General features: G+C 42.0%; 1 protein-coding gene across 1 annotated transcript in view; it reads right to left on the bottom strand.

Moving 5' to 3' along the window:
- Window positions 1-2,158: 2,158 nt before the first annotated feature.
- Window positions 2,159-19,409, bottom strand: part of CPXM2 (carboxypeptidase X, M14 family member 2) — an 81,352-nt gene continuing 64,101 nt past the window's right edge. The window contains exons 8-13 of the mRNA XM_054205790.1: window positions 18,722-18,918; window positions 17,643-17,822; window positions 16,366-16,663; window positions 11,598-11,737; window positions 10,982-11,081; window positions 2,159-5,227 (exon numbers count right to left, since the gene is read on the bottom strand). Of these exons, the coding sequence (XP_054061765.1) occupies window positions 4,974-5,227; window positions 10,982-11,081; window positions 11,598-11,737; window positions 16,366-16,663; window positions 17,643-17,822; window positions 18,722-18,918 (1,169 nt within the window). The 3' untranslated portion in view covers window positions 2,159-4,973. The remainder of the gene's footprint in view (window positions 5,228-10,981; window positions 11,082-11,597; window positions 11,738-16,365; window positions 16,664-17,642; window positions 17,823-18,721; window positions 18,919-19,409) is intronic.

Consider the following 19,409-nt stretch of genomic DNA (forward strand, 5'->3'; position numbering starts at 1 on the left):
TCCAAATCTCCATCAAAATAAAATCAGGTCACTTGTCAGTTAAGAGAAGAGATCATCTACGCCAAAAACTCATCAGAAATTGTCCTGCAAACCTGAATGTGGACTTGGTGGGTTTCTAAGTCTCACCTAGACTTAAACTGGTTATGCGTGCTGTAAAACGGTGATTATATCAGTGGAAGAGGGCAGAGAATGGTTATTTAGTGACTTACTCTTGCAGGCACAAGATTGCATTCACCGTGATGGCTTCATTGAACATAAATTTTGCGGCTCGAAAACCGTATTATAGTGTCACAGTGAAATATAAAAAGGCCATCTCAACCTAAATGACCTTTAAAAAGAAATTAAAGACTAGTAAGCACATTAGGCTAAGTGTATAGATGTGATTTAAACTTGGAAAATTAAGGAAATACCAGAATAAAGATCTAAAAGTTCTATAACTTGATCACCTGAAGCCAAAAAGCATTCATAACCATTTATTTAGGACTGAAAAGGACTGAGACTGAGAAAACTGCTTGCCACCATGATAGCACAAAGCGGCAGAGGTGAAAGTGGTACTAAAATTATCCATGAAATCAACTGTAAAAAATCACTGACCCTCTTTCCACCCTCTTTCCATGTATGCAACTGCTCCAGCAAGACAGGAAAACAACATTTGGGAAGTTTTATGCTCTTAGTGAGTAAGAAATAGAGCTTCTTTGGGCTCCTGCGGATAGTTGGTAGGTGTAGACAGAGCTGTTTGTCCTGGGGTGTTTCCATGCCAGCACAGCAGTGTACTGCAGCAGGAGGTGATGCTACCACAATTTATACAACTTGGATGTGCTTTTATACCTCCTCCCTCGGGCTCATGGTATTATGAACTGAATTCACACCGAGATCGATTACAGAGATAAATGGTAGAGAGGCACATTTGCCTCCAAACTCGGGCATTTTCAGACCCATAGCGAATATCGTATATGCCAATTTTTAAAGGTTAACTAGGGAAAGTCGTTGGTGTGAAACCACTTGTACTCTATTTCAAGTTAACTCATCTCTGTGCCGGTGTTTCTCAAAAAGGTCAACCACCTACCACAGCACGATAAAAGAGGCGAGTAAATCTGGCTGGATAACTCCGTCAATCCACGCTTTGGGAAGATGTCCCATATTCACTGAAAATAATAAGCTGAAGTTAGAGGAAAAAACCCCACAAAGTATACATGGATAAAAGAAGGGAAAGTAGTTGGTGACAGAAGCTGAAAATATGTGACAGGCTTAAAATATCCGATGAAAAATTGCATTTCTTCACCGGCGTAGTCAATAACTTCATTTACATTCGCTTTTATCAGTGTGTTTTACCCACACAGAGCTCAGCCTCCTGGTAAAAGGGATACTCAGATGCTCCTAACAGTCTGCAGCAGGTTAAATTTGGGTTGGAAATTGCCAGGTTTCACTACACTCGTACCAACGTGGGTAAGCAGATATAGTTTTAGTAGATAAAATTTTACTGGATTCAGCATTCCCAGGCTGATTTGCAGATACCGAGATCTGTCTTTGAGAGGTTAGCGTACTTGTAGTTACTAGAGATGGATGAGAAAAGCTGAGATACGATAATTAAACGGATAAAAAATGAAGAGCTGGACAGCATCACATAGGTAGCCAAGGAGAAGCCGTCCAGCTCCCACTGTACTTTATGATTCTCAGGGGTCTGCATGGGAGCACATGACTGATGGCTGGTATTATCAAGGAGAGTGGAATATGTCCCGTTTTAACCTTTTATTTGTTTAACCTTTACTGTGTGGGTGCGACTGTGCAGCTGAATTTCTTATTACTTGGAAGGGATTGTATTTTTTTCCTTTTATGTCAGGGATGAACAAACTTTAGCAACGTCCTCATATAAGCAGCTGCTAAAATGCATCTGTGATTATAAAAGGATCGTATCCATCCTCAAGTTTTATTTCCTGGCGTTTCTACAGGGTTGCCTGTTTTCCTACAACAGTAAAAGGAAAAGAGATTAAAGGCTGAGAATTCAGAAAAAATTATCTCTTCTAAAGGCATGGAAAAGGTAGATAAATAGAAAACACTGGTATCCAGTTTATTGGTTTGTGGTTTCGATCTGTCTAAAGGTTAAATAGCAGTACTATGTATTGCAAAGAAAATCAACATTTAAACTCCCAAGTGCATAACTATAGCAGTAAATAGAGCACACATCGGTTCAGTATTATTAGATTCAGGGCAGGCGTAAGCATCTGATCTCAGCACGAGATATTCACATGTCTGAAGTTCTTAGTAACTTTCAACTTGAGTGTTTTCCGGTGTAAAGGTGCTGGACAATCAACAAATAATTGCACGGACAAATACACTTGACAGCTATTAGGCCATTTATTTAGTAATGCCTGGACTAAAATGGAGTAAGGTCACCTGCATTAGTCATAGTTCTGCTGTGCCCAAGTACGTGTAAGCACTAGTCAGGACCAGTAAAGAGCACCAAGGCCACTGTCTTCAGCATCTGATGTTACTCAGGTCTTCAGCAATCAGAGTCCATCTAATTTTAACTAATAGACATCGAAGAATTTCCCATCAAATCCAGTTCTTGCTATCAAATAAAAACCGAACTTCTCGTTGAGTTAACCTCATACCCGAGAACCAAGCATAGGGACCTCTAGGTTTGTTAACATAAATCTCAGCCTGAAGCGTTATTTCAAAGTAGAAAGAATTGACCTGCCAGGACTAAGATAGTGGTTTCCACCTTCAATCTGATTATCGCAGTGATTTAAATTTGGCTGGTTAGTTTCTCGTTTACCTGCGCGTGCCAGCCACCCCCAGCAAGACGGCTGCGTAGCCTTCGTGGGACTCCAGAGAGAAGCCACCTAAGAAACTCCATCAGTTCATAACATAAAAACCCGTGTGCGGCCCTCATCTGTTGTGGCGGTAACAACATCTACATATGCCAATGAACAAGCCCAATTAAACCGCTAACAAATTGTCTGCTGTCATAACTCCATATTCCAAAATTATTTCACATCGTTACCTGCACAAAGACATCATTAATCCCCTCTCAGCTGCCAAAACCCCTTCTTGACAAGTTGCTGTTATATTTGCTATACAAAAATATATGACCTATAGAATGTTGTAAGGGTGGTAAATAGAGTGAAATAAGTAAAATGTAATTCCAAATGCTAATGTGATGATTGGATTATTTGTTTACCTCTATTACTTAATTGAAATGATGCTGACTGGGAGCCGGGGTCCCATAATTTCAGTTATAGAAAATTATGTACGCACTCTTGTATTTTCTTTGAGCCCTTTCTGCCAAGCACATTGCTGTTATTTAATGGTATCTGCAGAACAAGCACGGGCTGGAATTGTCTAAGAAATTTAAGAATATGACTATTTATAATGCAAAGGTTCATGATTATATTATTCATTCCGCAATCTTTCGCCTTTTATGTGTTTACAAGATTCGTTGACAAGAAAAAAAGATTTAATACAGATGGCACGTGGTATTTTTACCCTAAGTTTTCTACTTGCACTTTATTTTTCCACAGTTTTGAATGATATGTTGGTGAATGTCTTTTCCAAGAATCATATCAAACAGGCAAAAACTGTAACAGCAATTAAAATGTTTTAAGTAGAATTGCATTTGGAAGTGTACGCTGCAGTCTTTCTACCAAGCATATTAAGAGATGTTTATTTAATCACAGCCTCTTGACTGGCTAAAATCATGCAGCTGACCTTTCATTTGCTATGATTAAGGTCGTAACATTAAAGCCAAGGGAGCAAAGTTGATTTTTACCAGTTGATACTTTGTCCAGTGTTTATTTAGGTCATTCTTTCCTTGATCTAATCTGCATCTTTCCTGAACCTCAATCCTATCCTGCCGTACAATTTGGTTACTTAAAAGCCAATAAAGAAGCACAAATCCTGCTCCCATAGAGTCATAAGGCCAGAAAAACAGCACCAGCTGCAGAGGCAAGACGAGCAGACCATGCAGAGCAATACAAAATCCCTGGCATGCCGTAGAAGACTGTGGCACAAGGTGTGCATGAGCACAAAAGGCACTTATAGGCAGGCCAAAAATCAAGAAGAAAAGATGATATCACTGCATTTCTGAACTACACACTTATCAATGACCAAGCCTCTCCTCTCATACACACGATAAAACTGTCTGCATCCACGAGAAAATCTTTGTTTCAAGTCCTTCTCCCAGGTTAGAGGAGGGACGCCATGCCACAGCGCTGCAGTGGTCCTTATTCCATGCCCTTTTCCTTAGGTTTAGTTCACGGAGTCAAAAAGCAGCCTTAAAAAGCCAGAGGAGAAAACACTCCTGGCATTAAACTCTGGAATCACGAGACATCCTTAAATATAAACAACCCGAGCAGGAAAGCTAAGGTGGGTTATTCGCTTCAGGTTTTTTCCCCAAATATAATGGTGCTTGTCCAAAGGGGGACTTTCAGGGAAAGGGGGACTGAAATTTTGACACAAATTTTAATGATCTTCAGCAGAAGTTTTCCCCTCTCAGCTTTCCTCCCATATGAGAATAAAACGTAGAGTGTCAAAGCTTTTTTGAATTGCAAAAATATACCAATTTTATACTTTAGAAACATTTTTCAGTTTTTCATTCAAAACAACACTTCTCCTTTATAAGTATCTCTTTTTTTTCCCTTTCTTTTTTTTGTCTATTTTTAAAGGAAACAAATTTACAAAGGATTAAATAACCCAAAACAAGCAAAAAAATTCATTCCAGGTTAACTCAAAACATCTTTCTACATTCTTCCTACCTCTCCCCCTCAAGCCGGGGCTTATTTCGGTTCAACTCGAATTTTGTTTCTGATTTTTTGCCAGACCGAAAACCCTCCGCTGTTCATCCAGCTCCACTAACAGAAAGGCCTCGTGCAGAGAAATATGCATGAAGAGGTGGGCTATGTAACTCTCACTACGACTACCGCCAGGCTGATAGAAGCAGAGCTCGTGGACGCCGTGGGCTGCCGGGCTGAGGTCTATCGCTGCTGCTGCCACTGCCGAGCCCTCTGCCGGAGCCGCCGCATGGACAGGCTGATGGGCTGCTTCCCAAACTTCTTCATGATCTCCTTGATTCTCGCCAGGTTGGTTTTGGAGATGGTGAAGTCGCACTGAGTAGCTCCCATGTCGTAGCCGACTTCGCAGGTCTTGGTAGCGGCGGTGTAGCCCTCCGCCTTCACGCCCACCACGTATTCCCCCGGGTTGAGAAGACGCCAGTAATCGCCATCGGCTCCTGGGAGGAAAAGAGGTGGTTTTCAGGACAGTGGCTCTTTCTCCTTGAAGAGGGTGTTGTTTATGAGAATACAGAAATGGCTCCACACAGATAAGATGACACCACAGGCGGCAACGCAGCATCCTCACACCAGGAGGGTGTCAATGAGGCAGCCACCACCCATCACACATACCCCTCCTCGTCCAGCCAAACCTACAGGAAAACACATCTCAAACAAGTTTTCCAATATTCTGGGCTCCCTTGTTCAAGAAAGAGTCTAGTGGACAGCTATAAAGATGATCAAGGAACTGGAGCATCTCTCTTATGAGGAGAGGATGAGAGACCGAGAGACCTGGGTCTGTTCCGCCTGGAGAAGAGAAGACTGAGAGGGGATCTCATCAATGCTGATCAGTATCTAAAGGGCGGGTGTCAAGAGGATGGGGTCAGACTCTTCTCAGTGGTGTCCAGTGACAGGACAAGGGGCAACGGGCACAAACTGCAACACAAGAATTTCCATCTCAACATGAGGAAAAACTTCTTTCCTTTGAGGGTGGCAGAGCCCTGGCACAGGCTGCCCAGAGAGGTGGGGGAGTCTCCGTCTCTGGAGACATTCCAAACCCGCCTGGACGCGTTCCTGTGCCACCCGCTCTGGGTGACCCTGCTCTGGCAGGGGCTTGGATGGGATGATCTCCAGAGGTCCCTTCCCACCCCTGCCAGTCTGTGATTCCGCGATTCTGTGAAATGATGAAAAAAGGACAACAGCCTTCAATTTGGTCTAAGATTTTTGTCTGCTGAAGTCAGGAAGATCCTGAGACAAATGGTCACCCTTGTAATCGTTGGTGATTCCTGAGGGGTATAAAAGATGTTCCCCGAACTAATTGTAACTAAGCAATCAAGAGGAGCCCCAGTGGGGTACCCACATCGCACTCACGATCCTGGCCAGACCGCCTGGACACATGCGTTTTGGTACTATTTAGTATGCAAAGCACGTGAACGCATAATATCGACTCACTTAGAGGTCTAAGTAAATATCCCCTTCTATAAAATCTTACATTGGGTTTTATTACACTGATTTTCCTACAAACTATAATTCGTCAGGGTATTTAACCACTTGCTTACCTGTAAATGCATGAACAGAACTCCTGTAATCAACTCAACTTCCCACACATAAAGCGAGATGTATTTTAACACCTTATTGAATTGGGACTTTCTGTTTTCTTTTATCCCATATATGATCTCAGGTTACCCACATGTACTTAAGGACAGTTTTAAACTTCTTTTCAAATATTATTTTAACTAGCAAGTATGCCCAGCTGTGGGCTGAAAAAGGTGAAACGCTAATATCTAAAAATAGTTTTGCACCTTGCCCTGGGAAAACCCACTGTGGAATGGAAGTGCATATTCAAATACGCAGTTCTATGTATAAATAGAAATGCAACACCTTTTGTATGAAGAGGAATTGGTTTTTTTAAGCACTGATGAGAACTGACAGCCCTACTCTCACTAGCCTTGGGTTCCTTGCAATGCAGCCTGTCGCGAAAACTAAAGATGGTTTGCACAAAAATATTATACTTGGGAAAAGATCAGACTAGCTAGCCTCTGTTTAAAGAAAGAGGGTTTTAATTTAGGCTCTGGTAAAATAAAAAACATGTTTGCAAACAGCAAGTGTTAGCAAAACAGCAATATCAACTATAACCTGATACGGCAGCCTCTGGGGGCAAGCGTGAAATATTGTGCACACAGCAGACCCCATCGGGTTAGTTCTTGCATAGCAGATGGCTCCGGTTTTTCTTTCAGCTAATTTGACCCTGTTTGGGGTGATGATCAAGGTCCAGATTTTCTGTATCTCAGGACTCAGGAATTTTTAGGAAGGGCTCTCTTAGAAGCTCTCTATTCAGTTCTCCCTTACTGTTGTGTCCATTGGCTCCTTCACTAAAACACAAACCACAAAGCTGCCCGGGTGTCTTGAATTTATCCCTAAGGGCTCATTTTTAGCTGTAAATGCTCTGGAGATTCTAGAGGGCTGGCAAAAGGCTTCGCATCACCCCATGCATGGCTGTGAATGCATCCCTGCTCGGAGCTCGGCTTTACCCCCTGGATTTCAAAACTGACCCACATTTTCCTGACACATTTAACAGGCGGTTCATCACAACCCTGCACGCGAGGCCAGGAGAACATCTAGACATTCACACACCACCGAAAAATTATTTCAAAGCTGGATATTAAACTGTTAGCAGGATGCACTTTAACCCCTTCCCATTTACAAGTCAGCAGACATTAGTATTTCTGTCAGCTGTCATTGCCCAGAATTTAATACCAGACTAAAAGGATTGATTTTTTTTTTTTTTTAAAATCAGATTAAATGCAGTAGGTAAAAAAATTCAGAGCAGATGGCAAGAGAAACACAATTAAAAATACAGATAAATTTAGTAAATAATAGGTTTGCTAAAAGAATAGGCTCCAGGGGAGCAGGTTGGAGGCAGACTGCATCTATCTCCTCCTATTGGGCCTGGAAAAGAATTTGTCATGTCTTCTCAGATAAAATAGCAATGCATAAAAATATGAAGATAGTATTATTATAAATTGTGCCAGATGACTCCATAAACCCTTCAATTAAGAGGAATATTCTTTGAGCCCGATAGGACAGACCTTTGTTACAATTAAGTGTCATATTTGCACTTGAATGTACCAAATTTTACTAATTCAAAATTTATTTAATCATATAAAATTAGTTTATATAAATAAAAATTATAAAAATCCAGGAGATCTAGCCATAGTGCTGCACACCCAATGCGTGTAACAGCTAAAACTTAACTTTTCTCTACTGAGCAGGCAGCCAGGAATGAGCCGGGAGAGTTATTATACCAGACTTACCCTTAGCGTAGACTAACGTGATTAAATATTACTAAACGCTGCTTCAAAATCTTTGGGGTTCGTTACATAATGTATACTGAAACCATACGAAACTTACCAAAATATTCATAAAAATTTCTCTGAACAAGGTGCCAAATTAAATTTATTAATGCTCTATTGCAAAAAATCCCACAGAAACGTGCCTCTTCCTTTGGGCTCTGGTGCCAGCTGTGATACAGGAGTGTTTCACTAGAAGGGAATGGTATATTTCTTCATCGAGATTTGCTTTGAGATTCCCAAAACTGCCACAAAACTGCCTTTGCACCATGGGGAAAAACATGTCCACGTGCCTTTGGTCATCCCACGGATGAACTCTTTTCCCAAGGTTATCTCGTAGAGCACAGCCCACATCTAACCGTAACAACACGTAATCACTCAGACTTACTTAATCAATAGTTACATCTGCATCAAGAGAAAATGGAATAATTTTCCACAAAGCTCTTTCTCTTGGAATCAATGACTCCAATTAGCCTATTCATATTGTCAGCTTAGTGTCAGCAGCCCCCTCTTCCCATAAGTTATATTGTACGTCCAAGAGAAAGTTAAAAAAAAAAGTGCTTTCCACGCACTTTTTTTTGCCCACAGGAAGAAGCAGAGATTTTCTCAAACAAGTAAATGTTATTAGAAGGCCTTTACAGACAACTTTTGTCTGGCTCTACAGGGTAGTCGACCACGTTAATGTTATCAAAGAAATGGTAGATACCTTACAGCCTCGCTCACTTTAAACAAAAGTTATATGAATAGAGATAGTGGCCGTAATTCTTCTCCTGCTTGGCCTATTTTTATATCAAGGCAACTCGGAGGTTTAAAAGGATACATTTTTCATTTAAAAAGCTATAAATGAAAGAAGACTGCTGACAATTTGCCTTCTTTCTCTGGAGTTATACGTATCGTTTTAGCTTTTTGGCTCCAACATAAATTCTTCAGTTTCAAAGACTAATGAGACATACATTGTTATCTGTATAATATAAAACAAGATAGAGAGCTTTTATGTTCCCATCTACAAAGTGATTCCCAAACAGAGTGTCAGCTTAAACACGCCTCATTAAAAAGAAGAATTTAAAAGAATAAGTACTTTTATTTTTGCTAACAACTGCTGATGGCCCTGAGCCATAGAAGCTCCGCTTTAAGTCTGGATATAAATAGCCGTAAGATTCCCGAAGTGTTACAAGGTGGATTCTGGGACAGGTATTACACGTTCCACCTGGGCTCCTTTCCAGGTGCACTTTTGCTGTCTTTAAACTGTTGCATTTTCTTTCACGTGGCAATCCAGTGTACCGAGAGCTGGAGACGAATCACCTATTGCATTTACTTGGTCATTCCCACTATCATTTCCCAGTGGTCCCGTTTTGAAATATTTAAGGCAGAATCATTATTGCCTAATTTAATATCTGTCGTTTAATGTTTTCTTTTACAACAGAGACACGGTAGCACTGAAATAAAATTAATGTAAACTAAGTTAGATATTCCAAGATTTATTATTGGCTCAGATAATCTACTGTAGCAAACACTATAGATTTGGAAGTTTCTTATCTAAAGCTCTGTAATATTCCACAGCCTGAAATTAGTTTACATGACAAATTGTGCCATACTGTACCAAAGCAAGTCAAAGTGGCAGCTAATGAAAGACCCAGAATGTCAGAGAGGACCTATAAAATACACAAAATTAGCATTCCTGTTTCTAACGTTGAACCAAACCTCGAGTACACGACAATGTGCTCTGTCTGATTATTCACCATGATGCTACTTCTCCGTAAACATCCAACAGAAACCTTGTTAACCCCTTGCAAACAGCACTTTGCGTGCTAGGCAGCGCCGCTGCCGTCACTAAAGACTCCTGCCAACGTCTTGTTTGGGTATTTCTTTCCACGTGCTCCTCTCCTTGCTCTGTCCCCTCTGTTTCTCTATTTAAGATGACCGTTATGTCTTAAATCACAATACAGTCCCTACACAAACGCAATGGCTGTTGGACGCTATCCCGCCTGCTATCTGCCAACAAAAATTGTCAGGTATTACTATTAATCTTGTAGTTGCTAGTGTATATTTAAAGCAGTTCTTTATTTAGTGCCATAACTACTTTCCAGCCATTAAATAGGCTTAGAGTTTACTCTGAGTATACATATCTGTGTCTGGGCATAGATCAAGACCGTGCTAAGAGGGCACATATCCATTTGTGTGGGTTTTTTTTTTCAAATTATACATATTGAAAAGAAATTCTCCGGGCTGAGATTCACCCGTACAAAGCAGTGTCTCCACTGAGCCCCATTAAACGATCTTTTATAAACCTGTGATGTTTTGCAGGAGACTCTTCAGGTTGTGAAACTCCCCCTTCCCTGCAACAGCTGTTCCTCCTCTGGACACGGCTCTAAATCACGTCTCCAACACATTCACAGTCCCGTAACTGTTAACAGCCAAAGAAACACCCTTCGCCCACCAAGGCATTACCTGCACCCTTGTTTTACAGTACTATAATTATTTTGTGTTAGATTTGCACTACCTTTACGTGAGAAAAGAAGCAACAGAGTTCTTTAGACACAACCTTACTCAGGCTATTGATTTTGGGCACATAAAAGGCTATTTGCTCAATACTTTAAAGGATGTGGAAAGAGGCAGAGGAGCAGAGAGGAAAGCCATGGTTCTGCTCTTGTCTACGACGCTGAACCATGGGAAGAAGTGATTCCCTCCTCATGTCCCACTCCTTCTGCAACACGCTGCTTGGACTGTATATTGTCTGCTGGTTTTTCAGAGAAAAGAGTCCAAAGTTCTGTATTTTGTTTTTAAGCCATACCTCTGTTCATTTGCACTGATGGTGGTTTTGTCTTTGGGTTTTTTTTTGGTTTGTTTTGTTGTTTTTTTTTTTACCTGTGCGAATGTCATGGTTAACACCTTCTACTGAAATAACAGCGTTTGGGATTCCCTTTCCATGCACATCTTTTACTATGCCCTTGATGCCCCGATGGACCTATTGAGAGAATAAACAAACAAGTATATATGACACAGCAATGAACAGTACCATCATTAGGAACACACAACAAATCACTACTTCCATGTGTGAATTAAGTGTATTCCATTCCTACTTCATGCAATTTTGAAATATCGTTATTAACCCAGCTTCAGCCTTCTAGGCATTAACTGCTTCTGTGCCAGTGTACAAATTCTGTTAGAATTCCTGAGGCATCAAATTCGAGAGACAGATGAAACAAGCAGATAAAGCAGCAGACGTAAGGGTTTGGGTTTTTTCTGTCATTTTTAGCAAGCTCTGCACTCATGTCAAATTTTACCGACCTTCACTATTTTGCCTTCCTAAGTTAAAACAGCCTGGCTGAAGTGATATGCCAGTATTGCTTGTAGGTAAGGTTTCTATCACATAACAATATCATGTAATTAGTGACGCAAAGAAAATATCAGAAACCTTAAACTCCCTTTCTATCCGAAAGGAGTCCTCAAGTTATTCAGAAGTTATTCTTCTGTCGAATACCTGTTCCATGAAGACAATCAGGGACTCGCGGTTGTTTTCCCATTCTTCGGGTAGCTCGCTCTCGTGGGGATACTTGTCGCAGCCGACGTAGATGGACAGTTCAAAGCAGTTTGTGTGCAGATAACTGAAGTCATTTATGCCTGTCAATAGGAGGTAAAAAAAAGCAACGATCTTACATCCTCTGTTAATCTGTTGATCAGATCTGACTGTTTTCTGCAAAGTAATGTAACTTATTTAAACACAAACCGGGTATTTTTCTAGCTGGTTTAGTCTGCAGATCTGTCTAGGCAAAAGCATTTTAGAAATGCCACGTCCTTTGTAATAAAGCACCAGAGTAACATCACGGCAATACATTTAACAGAACAAGGCTTTCTAAAGACGGCGTCCCATCAACACGTTCGAAACAGAGGACGCAAGACTGCAGCATGACAGCACGGCCCACCCTGTCAGCCCAGCACCACCATCCCCAATTCCTTTGCTGCAAAGAGCGGCGCCCTTTTGCTATCACAAAACTTAAAGGAAATAGACATTTAGCAGAAAATAAAGAAACAACAACAAATAAAATTCATTCCAGATGAAGTTTCTCTGATACTGACGGAACAGGTAGAATCATAGAACCATAGAAACATTTAGGTTGGAAGGGACTTTTAAGATCATCGAGTCTAACCATCAACCCAACACTGCCAAAACCACCGCGTCTGCCCGGCTTTTAAATACCTCCAGGGATTGCGACTCCACCACTTCCCTGGGCAGCCTGTTCCAGTGCTTGATAACCCTTTCGGTGAAGAAATTTTTCCCAATATCCATCCTAAACCTCCCCTGGTATAACTTGAGGCCTTTTCCTCTTGTCCTGTAGCCTGTTCCTTGGGAGAGGAGACCGATCCCCCTTGCTGCCCCCTCCTTTCAGGGAGCTGTAGAGAGCGAGAAGGTCTCCCCTCAGCCCCCTTTTCTCCAGGCTGAACACCCCCAGCTCCCTCAGCCACTCCTCACCAGACTTGTGCTCCAGACCCCTCGCCAGCTCCGTTGCCCTCCTCACACCAGGAAGATGTTAGGAGAGGTCTCCCTTTACAGCAAAAAAAACCTTGTGCTTTGCCTTTAAGACAGCACCAAACTTCACCAATCCTGGACATATTCCCTTGGAGCAACTCTCACCTCTGATTGCCCTGGGTAGAAATGGGATGGTCTACGTTAGCTTCCGTGGATGTGCAGCCCTTAACCAAATTTATACAACTCTGAATGCCAGGACACAATAACGGGTGCTCAGTGATCGTTATGTAAAAATGACTTATCAGAATAGATGATGAAATAGTTTCTCGGTCTAAATGTTTTCGTGGGTAAGTAATCTAGGTAATAGGAATGCCAGAAAAATCAAGGTAGTAAAAGTTCTTTTAAGTTATATATGGTGCCTGTTAGCTTGTAAGGAATGAAAGGATCTATTCTGTTTGCTCCCTATTACGGCTTTAAAGAGGGCCAGAATCTGCGCCACTGCTCTGCAATAAGGATTTCCCTTAGAAATACATCCTAATCAAACCCCAGGAACCTCAGCGTCTCCGACCTCTGAGGAGCCGTGGTTTAAGTCTACATTTCCACTTTCCAAAGGTCCTGAGCACTAAGGAAGACTGTGTTGACATACAGATCTCAAACACTGCTATTTCCCAGGTTTCTCTCCTGATTCTTGTGATTATTTTTGTTTGGAAAATTCCATTTATTCATTCTCCACAATCACACCAATAACACGATACATGAAACACTGGAGGAAGAAATGATGGGAACCTCGTTTCTTTTTCAGCCATCTGCATTTTGAATTAAAAAAAAAAACGAAATACTTTAAATGTTTATTAATGATCACTAATTGTTATATTTTACAATGGCAAAGTTTAGGAGGAAATGCATTAACCACGTGCTTCTGATTGAAAGGAGTTAAAAAAAACCAAAACCTAGTCCTGTCCAATTACCACAGAGCAGTAGTCAAGTATTTAACGAGCCCTCGGTGCCTTTTGGATGCCGAGCGGGAGGACTCTATAATACAGATGTTAAGCTTTTCACTTTTGGTGATGGGGAAAGCCTAAATATCAGACAGTGGCATATGCTACTCTGCATAAAGGTGCTTCCTCGCTGTTTGAGAAACAGCCACAATTATTTTCCCCTCACATGCTGTATCGCATCCTGATTAATCTATTGTGAAATGTTTCGCGACACACAGTAATTGCTCTGTTTTAATACATGTATTTAAGAAAACGGCTTAACGTTGCCAAGAGCAACTCTCCGCGTAGGGTCTGAAAGATGCAAATCCAGCCTCGAGAGCACTGGAAATAAAATGAGACTTGTCTGTTCTTCGCCTTTGTGCAGTTCACCTGGTGCAGAAACGTCAGATGTAAAATGGCCGAAGAACTTGCATTCGTTGCGGCCCAAAACACGTGCGGGAAGTGGTACGGCCGGGTTTCAAAGGCATGCAGAGGCGTTTGAGATCTGTGCAAGGAATCTGTGGTGCACGCACTTCTCTGGGGACTCTCTGGTGCCGAAAAGGAATTAGAAAAATCCCTCATACATTTTCCCATGGCATGAACAGCGAAAGGTTTATACGGATGACGACGGCAAGGCCGTGGCAGCAGGAGGGTGAGGAGGGAGAGGACGCGTGGTACACGTGTGGTACAGCAAGGAGATGCCACCCACATCAAAGGACAGCGGGGGCAGCTTTCTGCAAGCAACGTGTTGGGGTGTCACCTTCAGGTCAGGCATTAAGCAAGCAGGGGTTTAGGAGAAGAAAAGTGTTGCGTGTTGATCTAAAAGGTAAATAAGCAGCAAAAGCGGAGCGAGGTATACAATCTATATAGTCATGGAGTTACAGAGTGAAAAAACAAAGGGAAATCTATCTCCAAACCTAGAATCACGTTTGGACAGCCCTGTACAACGCAAGGTGCCATTGGTTAACCATCAGCTGCAACACATATATATGCATGCACATGTATCTCTGCACCACAAATCCCTCTCTTCCTTTTGTCTATGTAAAGAAGAGGTCTAAAACCATCCCGCCTCCAGGCCGGAGGCAGAGCTCAAATGGAAACCACATCTTTTGAGGTTTAGTCTGGGGTAGAAGGTGTAAAGAATTGGAAGTAAAAGCAATATTTTTATTTTTGCATGTCCTTTTAAATATAATGGCAACTATTTATAGGCGAAGTCTTATTATAATGGAGGAGAGCAGGATGTTAAAGTGTAAGGAGAAACATCATAAAGCAACAAAACAAATCAGATGAACCAAATCCAAGATGCAATTGTTACGAAGAAATCAAGATACTATTCAACATCTATATTGTACACCATTACTTAATATAACTTAGTGTGACAGCTGTTAGTGACATGGCCAATGTCATCTTTTCTGGATCGATTCATAATCATGTTTCTTACAGCACTTAGGAAAATTAAGCTCATAAATTAGGTAATTAAGCGTTCAAGTTAGCATTGAGAGGGGTTTTTTTAGCACTTGCAGAAATGCGTAGAAATGTATTGTCAGGCATTGGCCTTGTGATCTAAGCAGTTTAATCTCCCCCCCCCCCGAATTCACCCAGCACTTTTTAACCTCCTGAAAAAATATTTGAAAAGTTATTTCTTGGCTCTAGCCTTTAAAGGCTGGCCAGCCTTAACTTCACAGAGGCCAATGTAAAAGCTGTAAAAGTTTTGTCCAAAAGTTTAGAAATGTTTATGCAGTGAAACTACCTGCAAGTTAAAAACAAGAGCCAGCTCCAATAAAACGTGGTCTGCGCTCGCATCTGTTTGCCATTACCGCTGTAGTTGTTCCCGTTGTCATTCATGTGACGGCAGATGCACAGCTCAGTGCTTGATTTTATAGAATACATTGCCCAACCTATGCATTTATAAAAAGAACCCAAAGATTTTGAGCAGAGCCGTGATGGATGAGCAGAGTCCCTGTTCCGAGCCTGCTCGAAGTGTACCCCCATAGAGATAACCGCGCCTGTCGCTGCTAAAAATGTGCTTCTAATTGGGCTTTCCTGGAAATCGATGCTTTGCCTGCACTACAGGACACGGCTTCCCCTTCGTGCTCCTTGACAGGGCGACAGGCTTGGGCATATGGTGAGCAATGCAATCTGTAATTTATTCTGGCAGCAGAAATGCCTATGGAGACCATGCAAAGTTTAAGTGTAATTAAGTGTATTTTTAAAAATAGGATGGTAGCAGGCAAGCAGCAGCTTTTGGTGGCATGTTTTTACAACTCAAAGTGAATGTGAGTGGGGGCTGATCTGCTACTTAGTTCAGCGAGCAGGAGGATGAAATCCTTATTTTCTAATCTGAGGGCCACTGGTCTCTCCCCAGGCTCCCAGACTGGTCTGGGAGTCGCTGCTGTGGCTCTGACACTGGGTGTCTCTGCTGTTTGGCAGCATTTTTCTGTTGGTACCCTCTGAGATGGCAAAGACTCACAGGTTCCCCTCTGACAGTAGGTTTGGACTGGGTTGGCTTTGTCCTGAAAAACCATCTTGCACGTATAGAATCCATAAAACCAGCGTATTGCACATGTGCTTTTGGAAACCTCAGTAGGTTTGAGGTTGACCTGAAATGGCCACCGGGTATTAGTGACACAGTCTCCTTCAACCCTCCGATAGTAGATGAAATGCAGTGAACTGACGTTCAGATGGGGAAATTCTCCTCTTGGTGCACGTTTTACCACCATTGCCACTGCAACGTACACCCGGCAGTGATGGCATTAGCATATTTAGCAAGGTAATTGCTAATTGCAGCCTCTACAGACACTTACTTCCAGCCACGGTGTGCCAGGAGGCTCCGTTGACAGTGCCATCCTCCTTTTGGAAATCCTCCGTGTGGCACGCTCTCCTTCTCGCATCTGTCATCAGGCGGTGCGTGGAGGCATAGGAATACGCAAGCCAGCGAAAGACGTGGTCGTCTGGGGTAGGGGTGTAATCCTGGGTTTTCCACATTGATCGTACCATATCATAGGGGTACGCCACCACCAGCTCTCCTCCCTGCAAATTGCCACCCAGCACAAAAGGGATTTTTTCCATCCACGCTATTATTGCCCGTGTCTCAACGGCCACCTGGGAGAAAAAGAAAGAGCGGCTTTGATCCAACCCGTGAAATCTGATCATCTTGTTGCAAAGGCAGAGCAGACGCGGGAGTCCCGCTGTGAGCTTCTTAGCATGGAGCGAGGAGCCAGCAGAAGAGATGTGGCCGGGAAGGGCTTTCTTAAATTACGGTGCCTGCCAGCTGTGCTTGGGAGGTCACCCACAATCCATAAAAACTAACAAAACCTTAATGTTAGTAATTTATACAGCAGGAACATCGATGTAGGGTGAGGCCAAGAGCAGCAACCGACAGAGATGTCAGACCGTGACACTGCTCCCACTGCCATCGGCTGAAATGAGTTTTTGAAATAAGGGATTTTAAACACAGAAATGTTTCTAGAGCCCACAGAACCACCACAGTTAAGTGCCTTCCCCTCAGACTAGGGGGATCGCAGCCGCTATAAATAGTTGCCATTATACTTAAAAGGCCATGCAAAAGTAAGTTACATTTTTGGCACTACGATGCAATCAATGACTTTAGCATAAGCCACCATGTTGGTTTTGCGTATGCCTCAGTGTGCGCTGTGTTATTTCAAATAAGACCATCAAGAAAACCTCAGGAGAAATCTGTACAGCGACTGAGTTTGCAAAGAGCTCATCTACACTGCAAAACTAGGGAGAAGCCCGATTCGCAGGACTGAGCCCTGTGGTGGGTTCCTCTTTGTCTACCCATTGCTGCCTAAAAGTTGGGCATCGAGTCCTCTGGGTTCTCGCAATAGCCCAGGGAAAAGAGGATCCTCTGGGATGCGGTTCCCTTCCGAGGGAGATAAGGGGGTGAACGGTACTTTTATGGAGCATTCTTTGCCATTGACTAAGAAGGAAGCCTAGACAAGCAGCTTAGACCAGGTACGCAATTTCACCTACAAGTTACTCATTTCTTGAGGAATGTTGGAAAGTTCACTCTTCCAGCCTGCCCCAGCCTCTCTACTCCCCTCTCTCTGGTCTTACTCACGGTGGCGTTTTCGGACAGGTACCAGTCGGGGATCGGGATGTGATGGTTTGGAACTTTCCTTTTACTCTTCTTCTGATCTTCTGACTCCCAGAGCAAAGAGTTTAAATCAGGGAAATTATTGTTGATGTCAATGCCGTCCTGGGTCCATCGTCCTAAAGACCAGCCCCCTAATTCTGAACCCTTAGATTTAAAAAAAAAAAAAAAAAAAAGAAAAATAATAAGAAAAAAAGAGATAAATTTTAATTCTGAACATGACAGCCTGTGAGCCCTCAGCAAAGCGTTTGGGCATGTGTCAGAGATAATTCTATACAGAGAAATGGAAGGATGAATTATTTAATTAACTGAAATGAGTGACTGTTTTTGTTTTGTTTTGTTTTTTTATTTTGCATGAAACCTTCAATGAGCTGAAGCAAAACTTATGAAAAATTACTTGAGGTTAGCCAAAATGTTCTGTTTGGTTTTCCAGGTTTCTATTTAAGACTGGTTTTCCCCTGGGTTCCAATGGAGATGGCATATATTCCCTTCCATGGCTGTGAGTGCAACTTTGGTATTCCAGTCTTCTACAGACTGCCCTGGAAGATTTTCCAGTGCATTTGACCAGCCCCTGCAATTTTTCCTCCTGGTGTCTGTCTCCTTCCAGACTGAATTATTATGATGCTCAACACATTGTGCTCCCCTTAAAGACACACTATTAAATTTCAGCAGCAGAGGAATGCAAATTTTCATGTGCTTAGCTTGGTTTCTCACAAGAAACAGACTGCATGAATTTTCCATTTTCCATGATGGTGTTCCCATTGATCTATACACCTCAGTATGGTTTGTTCTGGCAGTCAGTGACCCTCCTTTCCATACATATCTTCCTGTTAGCCAGCGTCACACAGAATACTGGTTTTTCCAGCTTTTTTTTCTGAGTAAGAGTTTTCAGTGGCTTATGCTTGCTTTGATGTGTTTATTTTTTAATTTGTTTATTTTGATTGCTTGGAAAATATCACCTTTGAAAAAAATGAAGACAACAGGAGCATGTTTCATTAATCTAACACAACTAAAATAATCCCTTGGTATATTCATAATCATATTACCGCCTTATATGCCTTGTCATATCCATCGGGGTTGACTGAGGGCAGGAGGTGGATCCTGGTATCCTCAATGAGATGTACAATGCGCGGGTTCCCAGCCAGGTATTCTTGACACATGAACTGCATTAACAAAAGGATTAGCTCACGTCCAAGCACTTCATTCCCGTGAGCTCCTGCAATGTACCGAAATTCCGGTTCACCTGTTGAAAACACAAGGGGGAGAAGTGTAGTCAGAGCAGCAAATTTCATTGATGTCCATCCACAACTCTTCAGGAGAGTTGAAGAAATGCCTTAACTAACCAGGTGATAGGTGATGATGTAACTTTACAGAAACAAATAATTACTATCTATTTCATTTTGGAACAGGCTTATGTACCAGTGATATCTAAAGTCACTGTGTAAAACCTCCAAAACCGATATTTCATTAAAGAGATTTTTAATTACCCTCACAATTTCAGCATGTTACAAGTAGATTTTAAAAGTTCTGATAGTCTAAAAATAACATGAAAAAGACATTGCTGGTAGTTCACTGGGACAGGTGCTAAGGTTCTTAAAAGGTAACCGTCAGTAACTGTACATGACTGATCTCTGACTTCATACGCTCCTTTTTCTTCACTAATCAAAAACCAGGTTCACGTGCGTTTTTCAAGGTTATACTGAATGCCACAATAACTGCACTCAAAGATGATTA

This window comes from Rissa tridactyla, chromosome 6 (genome assembly GCF_028500815.1).
Source record: "Rissa tridactyla isolate bRisTri1 chromosome 6, bRisTri1.patW.cur.20221130, whole genome shotgun sequence".
Lineage (NCBI taxonomy): Eukaryota > Metazoa > Chordata > Aves > Charadriiformes > Laridae > Rissa > Rissa tridactyla.